We start from the raw sequence: 24,950 nt of genomic DNA on the forward strand, positions 1-24,950 counted from the left end.
TTCGATCTAGTAACTTCCGTGAGTTGCTGGAAGAAAGCTTCATCCGCTTCATCCCCCTGGTCCGGTGGTCTATAGCAGATTCCCACCACGACATCACCCTTGTTGCTCACACTTCTAAACTTAATCCAGAGACACTCAGGTTTTTCTGCAATTTCATACTTGAGCTCTGAGCAGTCATACTGCTCCCTTACATACAGTGCAACTCCCCCACCTTTTCTGCCCTGCCTGTCCTTCCTGAACAGTTTATATCCATCCATGACAGTACTCCAGTCATGTGAGTTATCCCACCAAGTCTCTGTTATTCCAATCACATCATAATTCCTTGACTGTGCCAGGACTTCCAGTTCTCCCTGCTTGTTCCCCAGGCTTCTTGCATTTGTGTATAGGCACTTGAGATAACTCGCTGATCGTCCCTCTTTCTCAGTATGAGGCAGGAGCCCTGCCCTCTTGCGCGCTCCTGCTTCCTCCCGGTATCCCACTTCCCCACTTACCTGAGGGCTTTGGTCTCCTTCCCCCGGTGAACCTAGTTTAAAGCCCTCCTCACTAGGTTAGCCAGCCTGCTTGCGAAGATGCTCTTCCCTCTCTTCGTTAGGTGGAGCCCGTCTCTGCCTAGCACTCCTCCTTCTTGGAACACCATCCCATGGTCAAAGAATCCAAAGCCTTCTCTCCGACACCACCTGCGTAGCCATTCGTTGACTTCCACGATTCAGCGGTCTCTATCCAGGCCTTTTCCCTCCACGGGGAGGATGGACGAGAAGACCACTTGCGCCTCAAACTCCTTTATCCTTCTTCCCAGAGCCACGTAGTCCGCAGTGATCCGCTCAAGGTCATTCTTGGCAGTATCATTGGTGCCCACGTGGAGACTATTGCATCTTTCACTCCTGGCTTATAGTTACTGAAACAGTTTGTGTTTGCATATATTGTCCCTTTAACAAAAAACAGACTTCTCATTTAATCTAACCTGACCCTCATGGGGTGTCAAATGCATTGTATGGCTGAACTGTAAATCCGCAGTGTACGGGGTTTATAAAGGAAGTTACCCAGGAATACTCACTTCAGCCACCCCTTTCATGTGTGTGTCTCACTTTCTCTCTGTCTCCCCAGAGATTCACTAGTAAACAGGATGTGATTCGGCATTACAACATGCACAAGAAACGTGATAACTCCCTCCAGCACGGCTTCATGCGCTTCAGCCCCTTGGATGACTGCAGTGTGTACTACCATGGCTGTCACCTGAATGGGAAAAGCACACACTACCATTGCATGCAGGTAACACAGCTGGACTGGGGAGAAGGCAGCAACGTGGCTGGGGAAAAGATGACAGGGCTGTAGGGAGAATGAAGAATCCAGAGCCAGTTGGCCTGACCTATTCCCTTTCTGTTGCAAACCTAAAGGATTCTGAAGTTCTGGTAGCCCAGAACTTTCCTTTTTGTGGGGACAGGAGCCTCTCCTACAGCAAACTGTTTTAAGGGAGAACTTCTAAATAGCTTAAATATAGCCTCTCGTGGTCCCTTCTGGTTCAATCACCTTTATGAAGAATCTATATCCCGTTTGCATGGACTTTCTCCTGCCAAGCACAATCCTGATCTGTAAGAAGGGCAACGCTCTAGTTTTGTGGCGGGGTTCAGGATTCCTCCTCTGTTCTGTACCTGACTAATCCACACAGACGATCCCTTTCTGTGGGACTGGTAGCGGGACAAGCGGTGAAGTCTCTCTACAGTGCCACTGCCTGTGCCCAAACAGACCATCTGACCAGCCACAGCTTCCCTCGATATAGGGCCTCTCTCGGCCCAGCATCTGTCCTTTAGCACTGGATTTAGTTCCTTTGTAGCCAGCTGCTAGGACAATCAAATATTAATGGTACTCACTTTGAAGCAAACCTCAGCTCTGCCTTCCTCACCAGCATTGCTAGAGGAGAAGTTCTGAGAGATATTGGGCATTACGTTGGGAATGTGGTTAAATTTCAAGAGCAAATGGTGTTTTGACCATGGTGTAACAGGAATTGGAATTACCACATAGACAAAACTTTCAGCTCTTTGTCCCTTTCTAGCCCAGAGGCAGTTAGAACCCTGGTTACTTTATCCATCTCTTAGAGTGGAATCAGCTCTGAAGCAGGGTAGGAATGGGGGTACACTGAATCAGCACCTAAAACATTGCTACACCAATGTGCAATGGAATTTTTAATCACACAGAAAATAATCAAACACCCTCACAAGTTTTTACTACTCTAAAATCTCAGGTCCCACTTCCTGGATTATTTTACAATCATAAGACTCCAATTCAGCAAAACAGTTAAGCATGTGCTTAAGGCCCAGTAAAGCCAGAGAGTCGTCAATGCATGCCCAAATGCTTTATTGAATAGGGATGGACATATTTAAGTCAAGTCAGCTTTTGAAGTCAATGGGACTTAAGCACAAGCTTAATGTTAGGCAGGCACTTAAGTGCTGGGGGTAGGACTTAAGCATGTGCTTAGTGTTTTGCTGAAATTGGGGTTCCATTTGGGTCTCTGCTGTGGGCATTTTAATGCTATTTCTCCTATATTTTCCTTGCTCAGTTTCCTGCTGAATTGACTAAGATGGGAATTATTTAATTTTTAAAGGGCAATCAAGATTTCTCAGTCTGCAGCCACTCCGAGGTTCAATAAAGACCCCTATCTAGGCCTCTATATAAGGGTAATTTAGCCCTGTGACCACTCCCTTCCAGAAAGTCAATGACCATGTAAGCAGTGTCTTACAGGAAAGGTGTCAGAACATAAACTTGCAATTAAAATGAATATTGTTTAAATGGCAGGATTTGTGCCATCCGCCTCATGGTTTTTTTTTCTTTATGTCCATAATTGGTGTGGATAAAATTCAGTTAGTTGTTTATATAAACTGACATTTTTTAGGCTTTAACACCAAGAGCCGCATTGCAAATTATTCCTAAGGAGGTTTTTGTTTAATTCTTTTTTTTAATGCTGCACAGGGTCTGTTTTTTTTCAAGGTGTCAGCGTGGAGAGAGAGAGGCTCTTTTATATTGGAAATAGCTGGAGATCGTTTTTTTTTTTTCCCCCCTGGGTATTTGTTATTGCCTGTTTGAATCAACCTGGGCTGAACCGAGAGGTGGTGTTTTCGTTCTCTTCACTTCTGAGATGGTGCAGGCGTTGGCACACACTGTGCAAAAGAAGAAAGGGAAAAAATAAAACCCGCTGTCAGCAGCTCAGCAGGGGTGATGGCGTTTTCAGATTCCACTGGTTTTTTACTCAATATGGCAAAGTTGCCCGCTTTGCCTGGGGGCAGGCAGGTTTTCAGCATTCCGTTCTCATCACACCATTCCCACTCGCTGCACAAAGTTAAAATCATTGAGCAAACGATGTTGGGGGGTGATGGGGAAAAGCCACCTGTTCCTGGTGACCAGCTGACTCAGATTTCCACTCTGGTCTGTGACTAACTAGAGTAGAACAGGCCCTAGAGTTGTGTTCAGCTTGCTCTACACCACCCCATCTCCTGGAGAGAGAAAATGAATAGATGAGTAACCACCAGTCTCTCCTGTGCTCCACTAGGAGGTGAAGGGCTAGAGTAGAAGCCCTAAGTCTCTCCAAATCTTCCCAAGATGACAAAGGGTCATGACAGTATTTGTCAGTCTTTCCAGCTCTTTTGAGGAACAGGACCCTCCCTGCTCTGTCCCTGAGCAGTAGCCTTAATCTCTCCACATCTCCCCCAATTCTCTGCCTCCTTCTCCTGTTCTAATTGCTTCATCCCCATAGACTCGGGCTTTTCTTAGACTCTTTGCAGCATCAGTCCTTAGGTTGGCAACCAAAGCGATGACTCAATACTGAGGGGAAATGCACAAATACAATTAAAATATCTCTGTGTTGCTTGTGTGTTTATTACTGCTGGTATTAATAATAAATCAGTAAGCTGCTGCTGGGATGTTCTGATGTCTCTTTCTCTTGGTCCTGGGCAGGTGGGCTGTAACAAGGTCTATACCAGCACCTCTGATGTGATGACCCACGAAAACTTCCACAAGAAGAACACACAGCTGATCAACGATGGGTTCCAGCGGTTCCGAGCCACAGAAGACTGTGGCACCGTGGACTGCCAGTTCTATGGGCAGAAAACCACTCACTTCCACTGCAGGTGAGATGGTGGGGGAGGGCAAAAATCCTACGTTATTGATGCACATCTGCTGGCCTCCTTCTGAAAAGTCATAAAGCTCAGGATTATACACAGTGGGGCAACCTACCAGGAAGGCCTTTCTGGATATGAACCTCCCAGGCATCTTCCTGAAAGGACATAAACTCCAGAGTGGGTATAATCTGGAGAGAGCGCTCGTGGTAGGAGACACCCTGATCTCTCCCTGATGAATCAAGGCAAGTATGCCCATTGGGAAATCTATGATAGAAATCTCTCAAGAAAGAAACCACACTAGCTTTGCTTGAAAGGTCATCACTGAGGGGTACTGTTATAGTATTAATGGCACTTGCACTTCAGAGTTCTCTCTAGAGACCAGCCATCCAGCTCTCCTAGCTTAAGGTCAAACTCTGCTTTCAGTTACGTGAGTGCCCTTCCAATGACTCCACTGGACACTCAAATCATTTGGGAGAAAATCAAGGCACAGCTAGGGCCTATGTTTATGTCTAGGAATGACCCTCAGTCTGCCTTGGGCTCGTGTTCTGTTTGGGATGGCTGGTGGGTGGGGCTGGATCCCTGCCTCTGTTTTGTTGGCTAGTCTTCAGAGTGGGGGCATTATCCCAGCTCTCGTACTTGGTCGCAGCGTTGCTTCCCTTGGCTGGAAAGACCCTTCTTGGCATCCCAAGCCAAGTCTAAGAGAGGCCAAGAGGCCTCTTGCTACCAGGGCTCAGTACTTTATACTGATCCCAAACCTCATCCCAGCGAGGAAGCAAGTGATGTGGCAGCCCCTTGGTGCTCCCAACTCATACAGCCTTCCATCCTCTTCTGTGCCCTTGTAGGCGACCCGGGTGTACGTTCACTTTCAAGAACAAGTGCGACATCGAGAAGCACAAGAGCTACCACATCAAGGACGATGCCTATGCCAAGGATGGCTTCAAGAAGTTCTACAAGTATGAGGAGTGCAAGTACGAGGGCTGCGTCTACAGCAAGGCCACTAACCACTTCCACTGTATTCGGGCGGGCTGTGGCTTCACCTTTACCTCTACCAGCCAGATGACCTCCCACAAGCGCAAGCATGAGCGCCGGCACATCCGCAGCTCGGGGGTGTTGGGCCTCCCCACCTCTCTCCTGGGAGCCAAGGATAATGAGCAGGAGGAGTCCAGCAACGATGACCTCATTGACTTCTCCGCCATGAGCTCTAAGAACTCCAGCCTGAGTGCCTCCCCTACCAGTCAGCAGTCTTCCGTCTCCCTGATCATCCCGGCTGCGCCTTCTTCCGCTGCTGAGCTCGCCTCCTCTCAGGCCTGTAAGCCCACCAACAACATGCCACCGGCCACCAAGATCTCCGGCCTGCTCTCCCAGGCCCTCCCCAGCAATATACCTTTGGCCCTGGCGCTCGCCAACTCAGCCCTTCCCGGAACGGCCAGCTCCTACTTCCCCATCATCCCCAGCCGGGTCTCCACACCACATCCCGCCAGCTCAGCCAATCTAATGACTGCTGGTTCCTCCAGCACAAATCCAGCATCCTCTACTGCTGCCAATTCCCCCTCCCAAGCTGTCTCAGGGTCCAGTGAGCCAACAGCCACCTCTTCTCCAGGTCCAGCAGCATCCATTATGGAGAGGATCTCTGCCAGCAAAGGATTGATCTCACCTATGATGGCCAGGCTGGCAGCGGCAGCCCTCAAGCCATCCATGGCACTCGAAGCAGGTGAGTCCCCCAGCCTCCCTCCATCACACTGGAGCTAGGTAAAAGGTAGGAGAGTTGGAGATATCTGATTTGGAGATAATAGGTCTATTCAATGGGCCACCCGCTGGCAATAGGCAGGCTGTATAGGAGCATTGCTGGGAGAAGCAATTCAGCCATGTCCAGTTAAAGCGTCGGTGCCAATGCACAGTGTTGGCTTGGGGGGTTTCTGTGGAACCTGGATGTCTTCACGTAGCTGAGAGAGCAGAAACTGCTGCCCACACAGAGCCCTGGAGGAGGAGTGTTCTCCTGTGTGGTGCCTCCCTCCCCATCTAACTGTAGGCTGGAAAGTAAGGGGCATTTTATTCAAAATGGAAATGGATAGAGAAATCACCGGAGTCCCAGGGTTACAGAGCATCCCCAGGTCATGCTTCCCATGGTCCATCTTGAGGAGTCAAGCATTGGGTCCTGACGACAGCCTTGTCCTCCCCTCCTTCCCACAGGAGAGCGGGGTGAGTCAGACCCAGCCGATTCTCACAGCCCAACATGGAGCTCCCTCCCTACCCGCCCTCTGTTTCTTGTACATTGGGTGGACTCATCGGTGCAGTTTCTACCGCTTATTGCCCTCTTGCCCCTCAGACTCACTCCCCTCTCTTCCCCCGACCCCTGCCCCCAGCTGCTGGTGCTGGATCTCTGAGGTGGGTGAACACCGAGCCCTGTCTCTGCCATTTGATTGGTGTCCCGAGTACCAGCCATGTCCCCAGAGACCTTGCTGACATGCACCCGATCAGAATCTTTTTCAGTTAATCAGGAGCATCTGGTGAGGTTGAACTTCTGCTCCTCAGGGAAACAGGGCAGGGATGAGGAGTATTAGGAGAGAAACTGGACCTGGCCTGGGGAAAAGGACAGCAGCAAGGACCTTTCATTGCTTCGTCTGTTGCTGTAGCAGGAGTAGTCAGTTACTTTTTGGCAAGGTCCAAATTTCTTGGTCAAGGTACAGTCAAGGTCCAAACGCCAGAGACAATAATAAAAAATAATGATAGTAAGTACATAACAAGATTTCGGGGTCCATTCAAAAGTGCCTGGAGGTCCAGATTTGGCCCGTGGTCTGGCTATTGACTACCCTTGCTGTACATGATTCATTAAGCATCAAGGGGGCTGTGACTGGGGGCGTTCTGTATAAGAAAGAAGGCTGCACTCCAGGGAAGGCAGGGCTGGCCTGGAAAGGGGGGAAGGACTGTGAAGCCAGTGAAAGGCAGAGGGGAAATGGAGTCAGAGAGGGTTCTGTATCTTGCAGCTTTTCAGGCAAGCATGAGAGCTGCAGGTTTTCACTGATAAGCTGAGCTGCACCGAACTACTCTCTCCCCCTCACCTTGCACCTCTACTGCAGTAATTACAGGACAAACAACAGTGATAGCACTGGATCCATGCCAGGAGGTGTGCTCCGGTGAGCTGTCCAGCCCACCCAGTGCTCTCTTCTCACTGTGGCTCGTTCTAACTCCCTCATCTCCCTTTTTCTTTTTCTCTCCTTGGCTTGGGGGAGGGGATGAGCTTCTCCCATTGAAGCATCTGGTTGATCCTCTTAGGAACCACTGTGTTGGTTCTCAGATGCGACATTTTACCTTCCTGGGTCTGACAGGCAGGTTGCTTTCCTTCCCTCCCATCCTACCCACACATAGTCCCTTGACAGTCTGCAAGGAGCAGCCTGAATCCACGGCAGAATGGATCACCCCACTGGGACTAATGAAACCTTTCTTTGCTGCCCTCTAGAACCTAAGTAGAAAGTTAATTTGTAGCCATCCCTTTCAGCCAGAATATCTCAGGCCCCTTCCGATGAACAGGGCCAGACTGCTCTTGGTGACACCGCTGTAAATCCAGAGTAACCCAACTGAAAACAATCAAGTGCCTTTGGATTTACACTGATGTGACCAAGAGTAGGAGCTGGCCTGCAGGCCCCAGCGACATCAGACTCTGCCCCCACAATTCCTCTCTCCCCGCAGGGCATTGAAAACCTTTCCATTGTCTGGTGCCTGAGGCAAGCTGGTTGGGTCTGGGTGTGTCACCTCTGCCTCCTCCCCCCCTTCTCAAACAAGAGTCCTCTCTGAATGAAGAAGAGATGAGAGTGACGTGATCTGGTTAAAAGGAGGGAAAAACTTTGAAATATTTTCCCCCTTATTATTAAAATAATTCTTTCCTAAAACACAGAAAGGTCATTGAGAGAACTATTTTCCTTTATTTTTTAATAAAATGCCACTTGCTGTCTGTGAAACAACTCACCGTCAGCTGTAGTGCCTGAGGGTAAATTAATATTTTAGTCACTTGGGGATTGTGGAAAAAAGCTCAGCGGCCATGTTCCTGTCAGCAACTTTTCCCCCCGTTTCTTTAGCCTCCTCTTCATTTTTTTCTTTCTTAATTCTTTCCCACCATTTTTTTCTTTTTTCCATCCTCCTTTTTTTTCATTCCCTTCATCTAAAAATTATATATTTCGTATTTTTCTCATTTAAAATATATATATATTTCCCCTTCTCATCTGGACAACTTGATGGGAGAGAGGTCACGCAGTTTGAACCAATCTGATTGGCTGTCAGCTTCAATAGACCTGACACAGCAGATGTTCCTTCTGGGCATGCTCAGTGGAGGGCCGGAGCGGTCGCTAAGGCAACGGCGAGATTGGGGAATGGAAAGGGGGCTTGACTAGCAGTCGAAAGCTGCCACATTGCCTCAGCATTAACAGAGTCTTTAATAAACGCTTAAGAGGCAGCCCCGCAAATTAGTTATGACAGTTTGTGCAGAGAATCAGGTCTCCCCCACGCTCCTTCCACTCTTCTCCTTTAAAGGGCCCGTAGCCTGGACAACTTTGACATAATTTTGCAATAATTATCACTTGAAGAATTTCCATGCTGGGGTGGACGTCAGAACCCATCAAGTCAGCCCAGCGATAAACGCTGACCAGCAACCCGGGTGCTTCCCTTCCCCCCACTTGGTTTTTTTCTTCTCTCCCATTATTTGGTGGTGGTGTTTTAATTCATTTATTTGCCTCCATCGCCTCTTTCTGACGCTAATTTGTATATTTTTCATGTTTCTCTTTGGTCTCTGTCTCCTATAGGGAACGGGCAACTAATGACTCCTGGCCGGTTCAATCCGGTTCAAGTGAAGCAGGAGCCCGTGGAGAGTGTGGTGTCCTCATCCCCGGCGACCCAGGATTCCTTGCAGGAGCACAGCCTGGACCTGAGCGTGAAAGATCACGGGTGAGAAGGAGAGGCTGGGAGACTTGGCTCCATCCACTGAGGCACTCAAAGGCTATTCTCACATCCAGTAACACAAGGGAGAACGGTTTGATTTAACTTGTTTTACCTATGGCTGCTAACTTGTGCTGAGTAAGAAAAATCTGTAAATTGCAAAGTGAAGAGCTTTAGTGTGCCCTAGATGGCTCGTTCAGCCTCCCATGGCATTATAAGGTGTCTGTCCTCGAAGGCATTCTTTGCTCTCATAAACTCCCATTGACTTCACTGGGCCCTGTTTATGGATTGAGAGCACCTATAACTTGGAACACACTCTCCTCTAAGTTGAACACCAACAGGCCTCTGGCCAGCCTTCTTCCCCCAGCAACCACCATTAACACCATATATTTGATTGAAGACTAATGATGGGTCTCCATTAAGGGCCTGATCCAATGCCAGCTGACACCCATGAGAGTATTTCAGTTGACTTCAGTGGGCATTGGATCATGGCCGAAGCAAGGAAACTGTTGGAGAAATGTCAGCTGCATGAAACAGCTGCTTGTCTTGCTCATCCTTGCAGATGTTTAGCACATCCGTACAGCCCTGCAGTTTTTGATAGCCATGTTGGTGCATTCTGGGACTCAAGAAGCACCTATCCAACAGTGCCTAGTACTGTTGCTGAGAGCAAGAGCTTTTGGATCATTTTCCAAGAAGGACTGCATTGTGGAATGAATGGTCATTGGGGGACTGGCTGAACCAGGGCAGCCTGAGACACCTGTGGTTTCCTCTCCATACTGAGGTTCATCCAGGCCTGAGAGCTAAAGACTTTGTCCCAGTTGTTGTAATCAGCAAGGTCCTGCTAATGCTTGTAAAATACCTGGGTTGCCCTTGTGTGTCGGTCTCAGACATTGCACCCTAGTACCCTAGACTTTTTTTGCAATGCCTCTTCATCTACTATAGAGAGGGCCTTTCTCAATTCACAACTGTCACCCTGTGGTTTTGTTATAGGAGCCCTGAGTGTTCTGTGGCATGTGTGTTTTAACAGTCCTGCCTGGCCTGGGGCAGGACAAAGAGTAAAGCAGTGTGAGTGAGAAATGAGCTAGGTGGCAGGTGATGAGGAGGCAACTGGGCTGGACACTTGAGGTGTGAACTGGAATACTGAATGGCCAAGAGATCCATCTTAGCTCTGGAAGCTTGAGACCCTCTTCCCCTGTATCCTAGCTACCACATAGAGCTTGACCTGCCCGAGGGAGAATGGGCATCATCTCTTCCTCCAGATGCAGCAGGTGGGAAGTAGGGGAGGAGGGGGGGAGAGGACACAATTTGAAGGGAATTAATCTCAGTGCTCACGGTCCCTGTGCACGTCTTAACTAAACCCTATTGGTTTGTGTGTTCCAGTAATGAATCAAATGGCCACACAGTCTCAGCAAATTCATCTCTTTTATCCTCGCTTATGAATAAGGTAAGAGCCATCCATCAAACGCCTTTCATTCCCCCCCACCAAGAGAAATTAAAGCCGTGATGGCGAGGGGGGGGGAGATGCGTTTGTTTTTTAATGTTTTGCCTCTAATAAGATGAGTTTGTACCATTTAAATTTTGAGACCATTTGTCATTGGGTGTAATTTCAGAGCCCCTGCTTATGAATTAATTTAATGAACTGGCTGAAGAAATATATCGCAGCCCTGACACCCTTTTTTTTTTTTTTTATCCCTTCTAGACAGAGGAGGGCTCAAAAGAATTTTTTAAAAATTTGATTTCCAGAACCAGGCAACTTCTCTCTCTCTCTCTCTTTTTACAGTTATCTGTTTTATTTACTGTAAAACATTTGTTTCATGGCCGGCGAGTTTGTTTTTATAAAAGAGAGCAGAAGAAAAAGACGAAATTACAAGTTTTGAGCAAAAATCATCCATTTCCGCCTTTCTGGCATGAGTAATAGTGTCCAACTGAGCCCATTCTACCACACTCTGGAATATTTACTTTAAATAATGCACAGTTTCTTTTTCTTTCTTCCTTAAATTATACATCATCTCAAATATATTTTTCCCTTCCACATGATAAATTTTACTATAGCGAGATTAATTTTGCTACTGTATACAACTGCGTTAGTGATCAGGGCAGCCTCTGAGCCACACTTTAATATCCTACTGTGTGATAGGCTTTAGAGGCATAACTACTGCCATCCCCTTGGCTCTGGGCATTATATCCAGCAAGGCTATATAACCCTCAAGAAAGGGCAAAGTGACTTTGTCTAGTGCTCTCCCTCCTCCTCCCTCTTTTCTTCCATTGGCCTTTTACTCTCCATTTTGTCGTTTTCACTGTATGTTGCTTTTCTCCTCCATTCTGCTTTTTCCTCCATTCGGTTTTCAGTGGTTCCTTTATCACTTAGTTACACACGCACACATGCACACTCTCTGTCTCTTTATACCTTCCTCCCCATAGTCTGTGGTCCTGGATCTGCAGCTCTTACTTCTGAGAGTAGTGCCATTGCCTGGCATCTTGAGTCATCCTTAAGGCCCCAGCTGAGGAAAGCTTAACTTTAAGTCCTATGGAAGGCAATGGGATTTAAGCACATGTTTAAAGTTAAGCACTTGCTTACATGCTTTCCCAAATCAGGCATCTTACTCCTGTGCAAAATAAGTGCAGCGTGGGCGTACAACACTAGTGAATCAGATCGGTATCATTTAACGTATACACAGGGTTAAATGGGGTCATAAAGTTCAAGGCAAAGGAGAATCTGACCCACTGACTTCAGTGGGACTACTCACAAGAGTAAGGGTTACAGCACTGTGTCTGTCTCTCTCTCCCCCTCTTTGTCTGCTCTATAATGTCTCTCTCCTTATTGAGGAATTCTTTCTTTCTTTATGTGAATTTCTCTTTTAAAAATGCCCTTCCAGGAAATTGAACTGAGAGCTCCAAAGTTTCCAAAGAAATAAGACAAACTGAATTTCCGACTCCCAGCCTCTAAGGATATGTCTACACTGCAACCGGGAGCGAGACTCATGCTAGTGGGGCTTGAGCTAGTGTGCTAAAAATAGCAGTGTGGCCAGTTGTGGCTCCAGTGCAGACTCAGGCTGCTCACTCTCAGCAGCAGTGTAGACATACGGTGAGAGTTGCAGTCTCCAATTAAGAGATGTATTGTAGCAGCAGTAGCTTCAGAATAGCCAGGGGTCCCATAATGTATGGCAGTTGTTATGCAGTTTATTCAGGGTGGCTGTTAGTTAATTAATGTTTATAAAGGGTTTTGAGATCTGCAGATGGGGGAAGTGATTTCTAAATGCAAAGCTTGGGCCTGATACTGCACTTTGTTTGTGCCTGGAGTTCCACTGACTTTACTGGAGCTATTCATCTGAGTAGGTGAGCAGGACTGAATTGTGGTATTATATTATACATTATTAGGAGATAAAGTTTGTTGGCTAAGCATTATTAAGTAACTTCATTTTTTCAGCTTATATGTCTTTTATTGTACAGTCTATGCCTAATCCCACCAGCACTCTGTACTGGAATCAGTGAGAGTCTCTCTCGCTCTCAATACACACTCACACATCCCTGTCTGTACATAAAACACAGAGGCTGAAATCATGACTCCACTGAGGTCATTAGGAATTTTCCCCTAGATTTCAATGGAACTGGGATTTTATATATCCTTTAAATAAATATATCTTACAATCATTTTATAGGACAGAGTGCCGTCCTGTGGTTAGAGCAGGATGGTTGGGAACCAGAATTTGTTGTTTCCGTTACTGACTCTGCCACTATGGGGCTCAAGTCACTGAGGCTCCAATCCTGTACTGGAAACATGGAGTCAAGAGTTTTCCTTTAGGCGCAGGGGTCCATCCACCTGGTTTTCAGTGTAGGGCCCATTTCTCCCTCTATTTTCCCATCTGTAAAATGGGGATAACGCTTCCACACCTGATGTAGGGGCTGAGAGGATTTGATTAATGGTATGTGCTTTGAGAGCCTCAAACAGAGGGTGCTGGAGAAGGGCGATGATGAGTTATTGATTTATCCTGGAGCAATGTGCAGCCTGTGCAAACCTCTTGCCTAATCTTTCCTTCTAATCCTGAAAATGTGGCTTTTCATGGTGTGCTTTTGAGCAGAGCCAGATTGGCCAGTGACCCGTGTCTGATGCTGTGTCTGTGTTCTTGCCACAGATGAACCAGTCCAATGCCAGCCTTGGCAGCCTGCCAAGCTTGAAGACAGAAGGAGATGGCAACCAGGCAGGAGCTGGTGAGCCAATGAAATACCTGGGCAAAGCAGTGAAGGCGCTTGTTCAGGAGAAAATCTCTGAGCCCTGGAAGATGTACTTGCGCAGGTAAGGGAAACATGGAACTGTGCAGAGGGGAGAGGGAAATTATTTCCTGCTCAAAGAGGCCAACTCCTATAGCAAGTTTTAAGACCACTTACAGTCCCACCTGGATTCAATGCAGTTAATGATATTTGAATTTGAGGTCCTGATCCAGTGAGATGCTGAGTACCCCCTGCAATGCACTGAGCCCTCTCAATTCCCTTTGACTGCAGTGGGGAGAATTAGGTACTTAATATCTTGCAGGAGGTGCTCAGCACCTTGTAGGATTGGGCCACAAGTGGCCCTTGGGTGGTATCTAACAGCACAGGCTCTCATGTGGCTTGAATGCTATGGCATGCACATTCATTCTGAAACCCTCCTCCGTATACTAGGCAGTGAATCCGAAGGATATCCTGTAGCTGTGCGCTTCAGCAGTGAACCAGTGTTAGACCATGCACAGTTAATATATGAAGATCACAGTAGCCTTGAGAGTTCTTGCTGTGGAATTAGCGCCTCTTGTCTGATTCTGTGAGTGGACTAGTGATACAAAGCAGGGAGTCCAGGGGGCACTGTGCAGACAATTGGTTCTTGCTCTGAGGGACTGTTTTTCTTGCAGACAAGGAGGCTTTCAGGGAAAATGGAACAGGCATAGAACTCATCCACACAGACACACATGCACATATGTACCCAGAATGACACATGATCTGAGCACACATGAATATGCCCAAACAGACATGTATGGGTTTGTGCTCTGACAAAAACACACTTGACTACAAGTGCCTGTGAACATATTATAAAATTGCAAACACTGAAGATGGGAAAGATCTCTGAAGTCCAGCTGCTTCTACCAGTGCAAGATCAATCTCTGCAGTCTGTTTGCTAGTATTTTATCCTGTCTAGTTTTAACTATGCCAAGCAATGTAGTTGCCTCCACACCTGTTAGAGGATTATTTTACTACCTAATACATTTCACTGTCAGGATATATTTTTCTCTTGATATGCTGCCTGAATTTTTCCTTTCTTTATTTTGTTGCAGTTTTCCTAATTATACCCCTTGAACCACAATAGTTAATTCCTCTTCTTGCCTGGAATTTACCCCCTTCAAATATTCACAGACTAGTCACACATCATCATTTATCCAAGCTATAGTGATTTAGTTATTTGAATCTCACTTTGTAAATCAGTCCCTCCAGGCCCCTGCTCATTTCTTTTGTTTGGTGCGGTTTGGTGGGAGGTTTTTTGCTTCTGGCTGAACTCTCAGTTGTCCAGAAATGGATCCCCTACTCCAGTGCCATCACACCACAGGGACTGTATGCAGCCTAAAACTGCACTGCCTTTTTTGTATCTCACATTGCACACTTGTATCACATTTACTGTGTCCACTGTTTCTCTGGGTCTCTTCTTGCAACACTGCCTTCTAGGTTCCTCTCCTATTGAATATCCCCCCCAGATGTATTAGCTGCATTTTTCCAAATATGAATCTCAATTTGTGATATTTTCCCCCTAGTCTCTATAGGCCCCTTTGTATTATTTCTCTTCCCTTGCACTGGTGCTTCCAGCTCCTCCATTTAGTATCATCTGTGAATTTGTTAATGTACTGTTTACTCCTTCTCCTAGATTACTAATGAAGATGTTAAATAAAATCAGACCTAACTCGACTCATAACCTTGCAGCATTCATGAGATACCTCCTCCCAGCTCAATACATTGCCGTTTGTCATTACCCTTTGTTTATGGTCCTTCAGCCAGTTTGCAGTCCATGTGGCAGTATTCACATCCAAGCCAATTTGAATTAATTTTAAGCATATGTGAGACTCTGTATCAAAATGCTTTACTAAAGTCCAAATATATTGCAGCCCTTCATCCACTAATTGTATAATTCTATCAAAAAAAGCAATTAAATTTGTTTGGCAAGATTTATTCTTTATAATCCCCATGCTGTTTATTGCTCATGGTTCCTTTATCCTCTAGATGTTTAATGATTTTCTTCCCTCTCTTAATATTTGTTTCATGACTTTACTGGGAAGAGACATTAAGACCAGAGGTACGATAATTGCCAGGATCACTCTTGTTTTTTCCTTAAAGAATATGTACCATATTTATTTTTGCTAGTCTTCTGGCACCTCCCCAGTTCTCTATGACTTAAAAATCAGTAGTCCAGTAAGTTTGAAAGTTAATTCCCAGCATGCTCTCAGATGAGAATCATCCAGACTGGCTGATTTGTGCATATTTACATTTTCTAAGCATTACCGTATCTGCTTTTCTGTAAGATCTTCATTTCATCTTGTCTGCTTTGTCTTTATTTTTCATGTTAGAGGAAGATTTTAAAAGGCGGTTGAGTAGCACATCCATTTTTGAGACATTACCCACTATCCTCATTTTTTAATGGCCCTATTTTCTCCCTAAGTATGGTACCTCTTCTCCCTGATAAAATGACCCCTTTAGTTTACATTAACTTGTGCTGTTATTGCTCCTCTTATCAGGGCCTCTCTCTCTCTTATCTTCTCCCTGCAAGCTTTAAGTGACCCCATGTATTCTGGATCGCCTGCCACTTTCCTTTCCCAGTACAAGCTTTCTTTTGTTTCTTTTAACCTCAGATATTTAAGGTCCCACCTGGGACCACACAGGCTGCTGCTTGTTTTGCATTCCTGCTCTTCAGAAGAACTGTAGTCTGTCACACCTTAATTATGCAGATTCCCCAGTCCTTCCACACCCAGGGAGGTTTAAATACTTCCTGCTGTTGCACCTTACTCACTAGGTTTTTTAAGTCCCTGGAATTTTGGAATTTGCTTTCTTGAAATCTCATAACCTTATGCTGCCATTCCTCACTATGGTGAATCCAAGCAGCTCATAGTCACTGGTACTGGGCTGCCCTATTGTTCTTGCCTTCTTGATTAGTTCCACCCTGGTGGCAAGAGGCAGCTCCTGCATGGCTTCTCTTCTGGTTGGAGCCTCCCATTTTCTGCGTCAGAAAGTTGTTTCTTCCTCGAGTGATTGCTCATGTCCGTTCAACTTAGGTGTGTGCTCACCACATGCACCGGTGCCGGAAGTTTTTCCTTCAGCAGTATCCATAGGGGACTGACTCTGGTGCCCCCTGAAGTGGCACGCGTATGCCACAGCATATAGGGCACCACTGGCCCCTTCAACCCTCAGTTCCTTCTTGCTGCCAGTGATGGTGCATGGGACTGGTGCTGCTTCAGCTAGAGCTGTTGCTTTTCGTTCGTTCGAACTCATTTGCCTTGCAAATATTACTGTATATAGTTTCCCTCTAGTTTACTTCAACCTATTTGTTAAGTTAGAGACTTAGTAGGTCCCTAAAGGGACTTTGCCTCGGGACAGGGTATGCCCCAGTCCCTGCGATTGCTGTAAAAGGCCCATGCCCATTAGCGAGCCACATAATAGTTGTTTACGGTGCTTGGGCGAAAGTCACATTAGTGATATGTGCAAAATATGCAAGTTCTTCAAGCACAGGACGAAGAAAGATTGTGACATTCATTTGAAGGTGCTCCTGATGGAGTCTGCATACCCAGGTCACGGTGCTCGGAGCCAAATCGGAGCACTGCTCTGGCATCGGGGTAAGGGCAGTGCCCCGCTGGTACAGTATTTGAGCCGGCACCGGTCCCCTTCCGTGGCTTCAGCCAACAAGCCCAGGAAGATGGGACGAGGAAGGTCTCCAGCTTCCCGCAAGGGAAAGGACAAGTCTGGGATGGACCCAGGCCCTGTCTCGGGCGCCTCCTCACCCCCTTCAGGATCATAGAATCATAGAATATCAATGTTCGAAGGGACCTCGGGAGGTCATCTAGTCTAACCCCCTGCTCAAAGGTCGAGCGGTGTAGCCTAGCCGACTCCCCGCCAGCTACCCTGGATAGCAGCGGAGGTCTTCATCAGCTCCGGGTGCCGTCCATACCAGAGGCCCTCCAAGCGGCGCAAGACATTATGTTCCTTCCAGTGCCACCCACTCTGGCCCCTGCGGGGTCCCAGTCCCAGGGTAAACCAGCGTTGGGACCACCACAGTCTCCACCCTTCCGGCAGCGCTCCCCGTCACGGGGCATGTCCCGCCAACAGTCACCCTCTCGCAGCCGACATGCTTCTGACTGCGATAGGCAGAAGCTTCATAGCCCTATCCGGTCTCCGGACCTAGGACAAGGGCAGAGAGGCTTAAGGCACAGCTTGCCAATGACCAGGTGCAGATCTCTGGAGGCATGCGCCCCCCAGCAGGAGTTTCGGAGCCGGTGCCCAGAATCTCCATGGCACCAGTAGCGCTCCAGGGACAGGTTGAGGGACCGACGGTACTGTTCTCTGGACCATCGCCAATCCCCCAGGGTGGCATCACTGCATGATGCCAAGCCTGCTCTAGTTCCCGATCCCACTCCACATCCCGGTACCACTCGTTAAGCGTGAATCATAGATCGCCAGCCCGGGGCCATCATGGATCTGCTGACCGCCACTGGTTGCTGAGGCCCCAATCCAGATGCTCCTCGAGGTCAGCCAGATCCAACTCCAGGAGGGGTGACCAGTACCAATCAGCTCTGTCTTGGTCACAAGGGAGTGACCACTCAGGCTCTAGCTCAGGTTCCCTAGCGGCGGGACAGGCTCCAGCACCTACAGTGCAGACTACATCGGCAGCACCGCAGCTGGGCCCATGGCCTCAGACTCGTCCAGGGAACACCTGGAGAAGGTCGTCACCATCCCCGCAATGGTACTTACATCGCTGCAATGGTGGACCAACCCCGGGAAAGTCCTGGAAGGAGTTCCCTTCATGAACACTCCTTATTTAGTCAAGTTGGTTTTGGACGCCTCAAACCTCGGCTAGGGGCGCACCTCGGCATCCTCCAGACCCAAGGTATGTGGTCCCCAGAGGAGTCGACGCTGCACATAAAAGTCAAAGAGCTCAGGGGGGTGCACAGAGCATGCGTGGTGTTCCTACCTCACCTGTTGGGCAGACTGGTCAGAGTCCTCATGGACAACACAGCCTCAATGTTCTACGTTAACAGGCAAGATGGAGCGCGATCCTCGGCCCTTTGCCAAGAGGCACTACGTCTCTGGGACTTCTGCATTGACCACGGAATCCATCTAGAAACGAGTCACCTTCTGGGTGCCAGGAACACGCTAGCAGATCACCTAAGCAGGGACTTCTCCTCTCCCCACAAGTAGGTGCTTCACCCAGAGGTAGCCGGCATGATCTTCCAGAGGTGGGGAAGTCCCCAAGTGGATTTGTTCTCCACCAGGCAGAACAGGATGTGCCACAGGTTTTGCTCCAGACAGGGTCTGGGCAAGGGCTCCCTCTCTGACGCCTTCCTCCTGCCATGGACAGGAAGCCCGATGTACTAGTTCCCTCCGATTCCGTTCATCAGCAAGGTCCTAGCGAAAATCAAGAGGGACAAGGCGCAGGTTATCATGATCACCCCGGCGTGGCCTCGCCAGCACTGGTTTGGACGCTATCAAGCTTGTCAATGATCCCTCCCTGACCCCTGCCGAACCAACCAGACCTGCTTTCACAGGATCACAGATGACTCTTGCACCCCAGCCTCGCATCCCTCCACTTCACGGCGTGGATGTTGCATGGCTGAACCCGGATGAACGGGCCTGTTTGGACGGGGTCCAGAAGGTCCTCCTTGAGAGTAGAAAGCCCTCGACTAGGCAGACCTACCTGGCAAAGTGGACGAGGTTCTCCCGCTAGGCATTCTTCAGTGCAGTCCATCTTGGACTACCTGCTTCATTTAAGGAACCAGGGCCTGGCGCACTCCTCTATCCAGGTGCACCTGGCGGCCATTTCGGCCTTTCATCCGCCAATCCAGGGGCAGACTGTGTTCTCCCATGACATGATGGTAATGTTTCCTTCGAGGCCTCAAGAGGCTCTTCCCTCAAGTCCGGTCCCCGGTCCCTCAGTGAGATCTCAGCTTGGTTCTGTCCAGGCTTATGGGTCCGCCCTTTGAGCCTTTGGCCTCGTGCTCTCTATCTCACCTATCATGGAAGGTAGCTTTCCTCATGGCAGTGACATCGGTGAGGTGAGTCTCCAAGCTGCGAGCCCTGACCTCAGAACCACCGTACCTGGTCTTCAGTAAGGACGAGGTCCAGCTCCGGCCCCACGTGGCCTTTCTTCCCAAGGTGGTGTCCACTTTCCACATGAGCCAGGACATCTTTCTTCCGATCTTCTGCCCTAAGCCCCATGAGACCAGTGAAGAGAGTCACCTTCACACTTTGGACATAAGAAGGGCTCTGGCTTTCTACCTAGATAGGACAAAACCCTTCTGTAAGTCGACTCAGTTTTTCGTCTCTACAGCTGAAAGGATGAAGGGCCTCCCTGTGTCCATGCAAAGGATTTCTAACTGGATCACCTCTTGCATTAGGACCTGCTACAAGTTACCGGGAGTCCCTCCACCGCCAATCATCACAGCCCACTCGACTCAGCGGCCTTCCTGGCACATATTCCGATCCAGGACATCTGTAAAGCTGCAATGTGGTCCTCGGTGCACACGTTCATGGCCCACTATGCTATCACACAGCAGGCCAAGGACGATGCTGGGTTCAGCTGAGCTGTGTTGCAATCTATATGTTTGTGAACTCCTTACCTGCCTCCAGGGGTACTGCTGGGAGTCACCTAAGTTGAACAGACATGAGCAATCACTCATAGAAGAAAAAAGAGTTACCTTTTCCATAACTGGTGTTCTTCAAGATGTGTTGCTCATGTCCATTCAACGAACCACCCTCCTTCCCCACTGTTGGAGTTTCCAGCAAGAAGGAACTGAGGGTGGACGGGGCTGGTGGCATCCTATATGCTGCGGCATATGTGTGCCACTCCAGGGGGCGCCAGAGCCGGTCCCCTACGGATACTGCTGAGGGAAAAACTTCCGGCACCTGTGCATGTGGCAAGCGCACACACGTAAGATGAATGGACATGAGTAACACATCTCGAAGAACATCAGTTACGGAAAAGGGTAACTGTCTTTTCCTGTATAATTTAGGGACTTTCTGATGATGCTTGTTGGGCTGTATGTGTTACACAGTAGACACCTGAGAAGTTACAATCCCCCTCGAAGGTGCTACGCTGTGGTTTCAGTAGAGGATGTGGAAAAGCCAGGACATTTGGCTCTAGATTCAACCCCTTTCCATGCCTTTCAATGCCTTCTGAGGCAGAGGGTGTGGCTTTGGACCCACCTCAAGTTTCAAGTCCCACTGGAGTTGGCCAAGGAGTTACTCATTCTCTCTGTCCTCCTGTCTTGTTAGTCTTTGGTTTGTACTCCTTGTGTTCTCAAGCCCTGATCTCTGGCTCCACCCCCACATTTCTTCCTTTTTTGGCACTCCCAGTGCCATTCTAGCTGTGAGAATCATCCCATTCGGTTTGAGTGGTGCTCCCTAGGTCAGAATCCCCTTCCATTTGCATCTTCTTTCTTGCTCCCCAGGCCCACTGCTTTTGTGCACAGATGCTTTAGAATGTTACTACTCTTCATCTTTTGTTTCTGGAAAACTCCACAGCCTGCTCCTATTGAAGTGAATGCTAGTTTTGCCATTGACTTCAACATGAGAGAGTTAAGGCTCCCAATTTGTATGTTGAGGTACATGCCAAGTTCTTGTAATTGAGCAATAGTGCCAGAGATATGCACGTGTGCACACACACACAGAGTGACATCAGAGCTGTGGCCTGTCCAGCTCCTCGGATCCAGGAAGTTAAAAACAAAAGTTTAGATGCTTTGATAATACAAATAATAGATAACACTAATGTGCCATTGTTCGTTTCCCCACAACTCCCTTCAAATGATACTGCCAGCATGGGGCTCTTTGTAAGCCATATGCTTGTGTCCTTTGGCCAGGTTTGGTACGAAGGATTTCTGTGATGCCCACTGCGACTTCCTCCATAAAGTGCATTTCCACTGCGTGGTGGAGGAATGTGGTGCCCTCTTCAGCACCTTGGATGGGGCCATCAAACATGCCAAGTAAGTGGAGGATCAAGAATTCAGAGACACACTCCAGGGAAACCCAAAGGTCACACAGTGTAGGCAGGCTGGGTCGGGACTGCAATGGGAGTTCATTCTGTAACTGCCTTTATGAGTGGGAATGTGGGTTTGCATGGTGGCTGAGAGGGCAGCGGTTGGAGCATCCACAGTCCTGTTTTAAACATATCCGGCTGAATTGCCTGCAGAACAGCTAGGCGTACTCTTCAATTTTCAGTGACTCACAATAAGTGTGCACCGGCATTGTGCTCAGCCTTTGGCAAATGTGTCTCTCATCTGGTTTGCAGTGTCAGCAGGGCTGAGAACTGGCCAGTCCTGTTTTCCCCTAAGCTGCCCAGGAGACTGTGCACCAGGAACACAGCTTCCCAGCATTGTAGAAATGTGCAATAAGAATTACCAACATAGGAAAGACAGATGGGAGCACCCTTTAAAAACCCACCATTCACTGCCCCTGGCACCTTTCTTGGAATGGTGTTGGCAGTGCTGCAGTCACTGCAGAGTTGGCAAACGTTGCATTTTTAATGGTGCCCACTGTATTTGTCTCGCCCTTGTCTCTGCAAATCCTGTTTAACAAGCACCTTCCCTGATTACCCAACATAGGAGAGAAGCTGCTTTCTAGGTCCCTATTTCCATGGCTCTCTTTGCTTTAAAGATCTTCGCTGCATGTAGGCAGGAGGCTTGGAGCTGAGGATTCAGCCAGCTCAGCCCTAACATCCCTCTCAGCATGGGCAATATAGCCCAATATAGGCCCTTCTTGTCGCCCTCAGAGTACTTTGGAGAGCAGTGGATGGCCAAGACTGAAGCAGTCAAAAAGTACTTGCATGTGGGCCAGATCCTGAAGTCTATACCGCACCCAGAACTCCAACTGACTCCAGTGTGAGTCTTGCATAAAGAAGGACTTTGGGATTTGGCCCCATTGTTGCTACAAGGAGAGCAGCGAAGGAAGGATTGGCCCCAAGTTCCATCTGCACTATCTGGAGGCAGAGAGATTAGAAAGTCTAATAGATATTTTCTACCCCAGTTTCCAAGGGCCACCTCCAGCAGTCCCTACTCAAGCACAGTTCTTACTGAAGTCAATGGGAGATTTTCCCAAGTAAGGACTGAGCCAGGACTTCAGGGTGTGGCCATATGACTGTGGAAGTCTGGATAGTTTTAAATGGAAGGAAACTCAGAGCAAACAGAGCTGGACTCTAGGCCATCGGCTCTATCCAGAGCAGGATTGTTCCCTGTTGCATTTTCTACTGCTTTCTTCAGCCTATATACCAATGTCCCAAACAGTGGGGTTCCCATGCCTTCACAGACTGGTGGCTCTCACTGGCAGGAAGATTTTAGACCTACATAGCTCACCTCAATTTTAGCCCATTGCTCCTAGCTACACCCCCATGTGCCTCCTTAAATAATTCCTCTCCCTGTCTGTGACCAGATCTTGGGGGGGAACCTAAAGTCTGTGGAAGCTGGGGCTGCTCGGCAGCTGTCCTGCACTTCTCAAAATTTGGGTCATGGTTTACACCAGTCATGTACTCTGAGCCTGTTGTCATGTTCTCCTGACCCTTGGTCACCACTTAGCCAGCCTCTCCATAATCTGCCCTTTTTTTAGTCAAGGAGTCAGCAGTGTGTGCTTGCTCTCTCTAATTAGAACGGTTGTCTCTTCTCATTGCAGTTTTCACTTCCGAACAGAGGGCGGAGCTGTGAAGGGAAACTCTGAGTCTCCTTTCCCAAGTGCTGCAGAGACCAAGACTTCCTTGGCCCCCTCATCGCCATCCACTACTTCCGTCACTATGGCAAGCGCTCCCACCCTGGATGTGCCCACTCCGAGCCCAGCGACTGTGCCCTCTGCCCCCACACTGCTAGCTTGGAAGCAGCTGGCTTCCACCATACCCCAGATGCCTCAGATCCCAGCATTGGTGCCTAACCTGGCAACTTCACCCTTGGCAACGACTTCCCTAGAAAACGCCAAGCCTCAGGTCAAACCTGGATTCCTCCAGTTCCAGGAGAAGTGAGTTCCTTGGGCAACAAGGGGATGATTGTCTTGCCTGCCCCAAGAGAGTAGACAGAGGCTTCTCACTCCCCACTTCACCTCTGTTCAATGCTTGATCAGCCACTCTGTGTCCACCTGAGGCTTTCTCTTTGCGGCTGGGTGAGAGACAGATCCAATGAGAGGCTATTTATTCCATGCCCCAGGGTGCTCTCAGCACTTCTGCCCTCCCCCAATCTTGCAGGAAAGCAGCTATCCCAAAGTCTAACAAACGACTTCTTGAGCACTTAGAAAACCAACCGGATGTCTGAACACATTTGGGAATCCTTTTAGATAAAGTCAGGGGTGGAGGGTAAACCTGCTGACATGTTGTCTCAATTTTGCTGTACCTCCGGGGTGTGAAAGCAAAGGTATTGGGCTTTGCATTGTCATTGGTATGGGCCAGAGACTGCAAATCCTTCAGAAAGAAATCATGGTTGCCTGGTTCCAGGCTTTGTTGCGAAGCTAGACTTAGGCGATGTTTGCAAAATGTTTGGTGAAACTGGTCTGGGTTTGAGGCCAAGTTGGACCAGGTTTGGGATGAGTCTGGGCAAAATTGGGCCAATATGTGATGAAAACCAGGAGAAATTTAGTGAGTGATTTTTGACCTGAAACAAGGTGAAACTTGCCATTTCCAGCTATGTTTCGCTTAAAGCAAGGACTGTCATCTGCAAAGCTAACTAGAAATGGGTTTGTACAGACGCCTGGGAAGGAAATTCTTCTCGGCTCTGCCCACAGTAACACCTGCTGCCTCTTTGTTAGAACGTCAAATCTGTATCTTGGACTATGCAGCGCATCTTCCTTTTCTCACTAAAAATGATAAACTGGAAAAAAAGAAAGTGCTCAGATGCTCTGATCAAACCAGGAATGGGGGAGAAGGGGTGCAGATGCATCACTTCCTGCCTTGGAAGAGCTTTGGTATCCCAGCTGGGCTGCTGTGCATGGGTAGTAGGTCTCCTGACGTGCTTTGCTCCCATTTGCAATATTATTTGCTATTATTTACAAGGTAATTCAAGGGCTAAGCATTTGCCTAAGTGCAGCTGTAAAATAACACCACCACTTAGCACCTTGTTAGAGTTTTCTGCTTCAAAGCCTTTTGCAAACATTCATGAAGCTTCATAACACTCCTGGGAAGCTGGCAAGTGTTATCTCCATTTTACAGATGGGGAAAAAGAGGCAGAGAGGTTAAGTGACTTGCCCAGGGCCGATGAAAGAGTATGGGTCACATCTGGGATTAGAACTCTGCAGCTCCTAGCTCTCCATCATGTGCTTAGGCTGGTAGGCCATGTCTCTCTGGGCCAGAAATTGACCCACTTATGTCTTCTTTCAAGCAAGCTTACTACAGGAAGCTCCTGGAGCAGGGAAGGTAGCACTGGGGACTGTGACTTGAGTGCACAAGATGAGTTTTTGGCCATCTTATATACTAAGCCCTAGAAATTTCCCATAGTCTGTATTTACATGGCCTCACAGTTTGAACTATGGGGGTATGAATTGCTACACAAACACACATGCTGCGTTGCAACTCCCCCGTGTGGACGCTGCAGGTGCAACCTAAAAGGAACCTAGTTCGCAGTGACGTAGTCCTTTTTAAACAAGTACCTTTTCGTTTGCGCCTGCAGCATTCACCTGGGGGAGTAACAACGCAGCTAGTGTGCACTGCAATTCACACCCCACCGTCCTAAC

General features: G+C 48.2%; 2 protein-coding genes across 8 annotated transcripts in view; one reads left to right on the top strand and one right to left on the bottom strand.

The window, feature by feature from the left end:
* Window positions 1–24,950, top strand: part of CASZ1 (castor zinc finger 1) — a 270,749-nt gene that overhangs the window by 228,443 nt on the left and 17,356 nt on the right. For 6 of the 7 annotated variants that reach the window (XM_027826756.3, XM_027826753.3, XM_027826770.3 and 3 more), the window contains 8 exons: window positions 1,105–1,269; window positions 3,946–4,118; window positions 4,952–5,820; window positions 8,903–9,044; window positions 10,416–10,479; window positions 13,169–13,329; window positions 21,113–21,235; window positions 22,914–23,249. In XM_027826756.3, the coding sequence (XP_027682557.2) occupies window positions 1,105–1,269; window positions 3,946–4,118; window positions 4,952–5,820; window positions 8,903–9,044; window positions 10,416–10,479; window positions 13,169–13,329; window positions 21,113–21,235; window positions 22,914–23,249 (2,033 nt within the window). The remainder of the gene's footprint in view (window positions 1–1,104; window positions 1,270–3,945; window positions 4,119–4,951; window positions 5,821–8,902; window positions 9,045–10,415; window positions 10,480–13,168; window positions 13,330–21,112; window positions 21,236–22,913; window positions 23,250–24,950) is intronic. The other variant, XM_027826777.3, reaches the window with a different exon arrangement.
* Window positions 1–24,950, bottom strand: part of PEX14 (peroxisomal biogenesis factor 14) — a 196,956-nt gene that overhangs the window by 36,615 nt on the left and 135,391 nt on the right. The gene's annotated exons all lie outside the window — the stretch shown is intronic.

This window comes from Chelonia mydas, chromosome 18 (genome assembly GCF_015237465.2).
Source record: "Chelonia mydas isolate rCheMyd1 chromosome 18, rCheMyd1.pri.v2, whole genome shotgun sequence".
NCBI classification, from domain to species: domain Eukaryota; kingdom Metazoa; phylum Chordata; order Testudines; family Cheloniidae; genus Chelonia; species Chelonia mydas.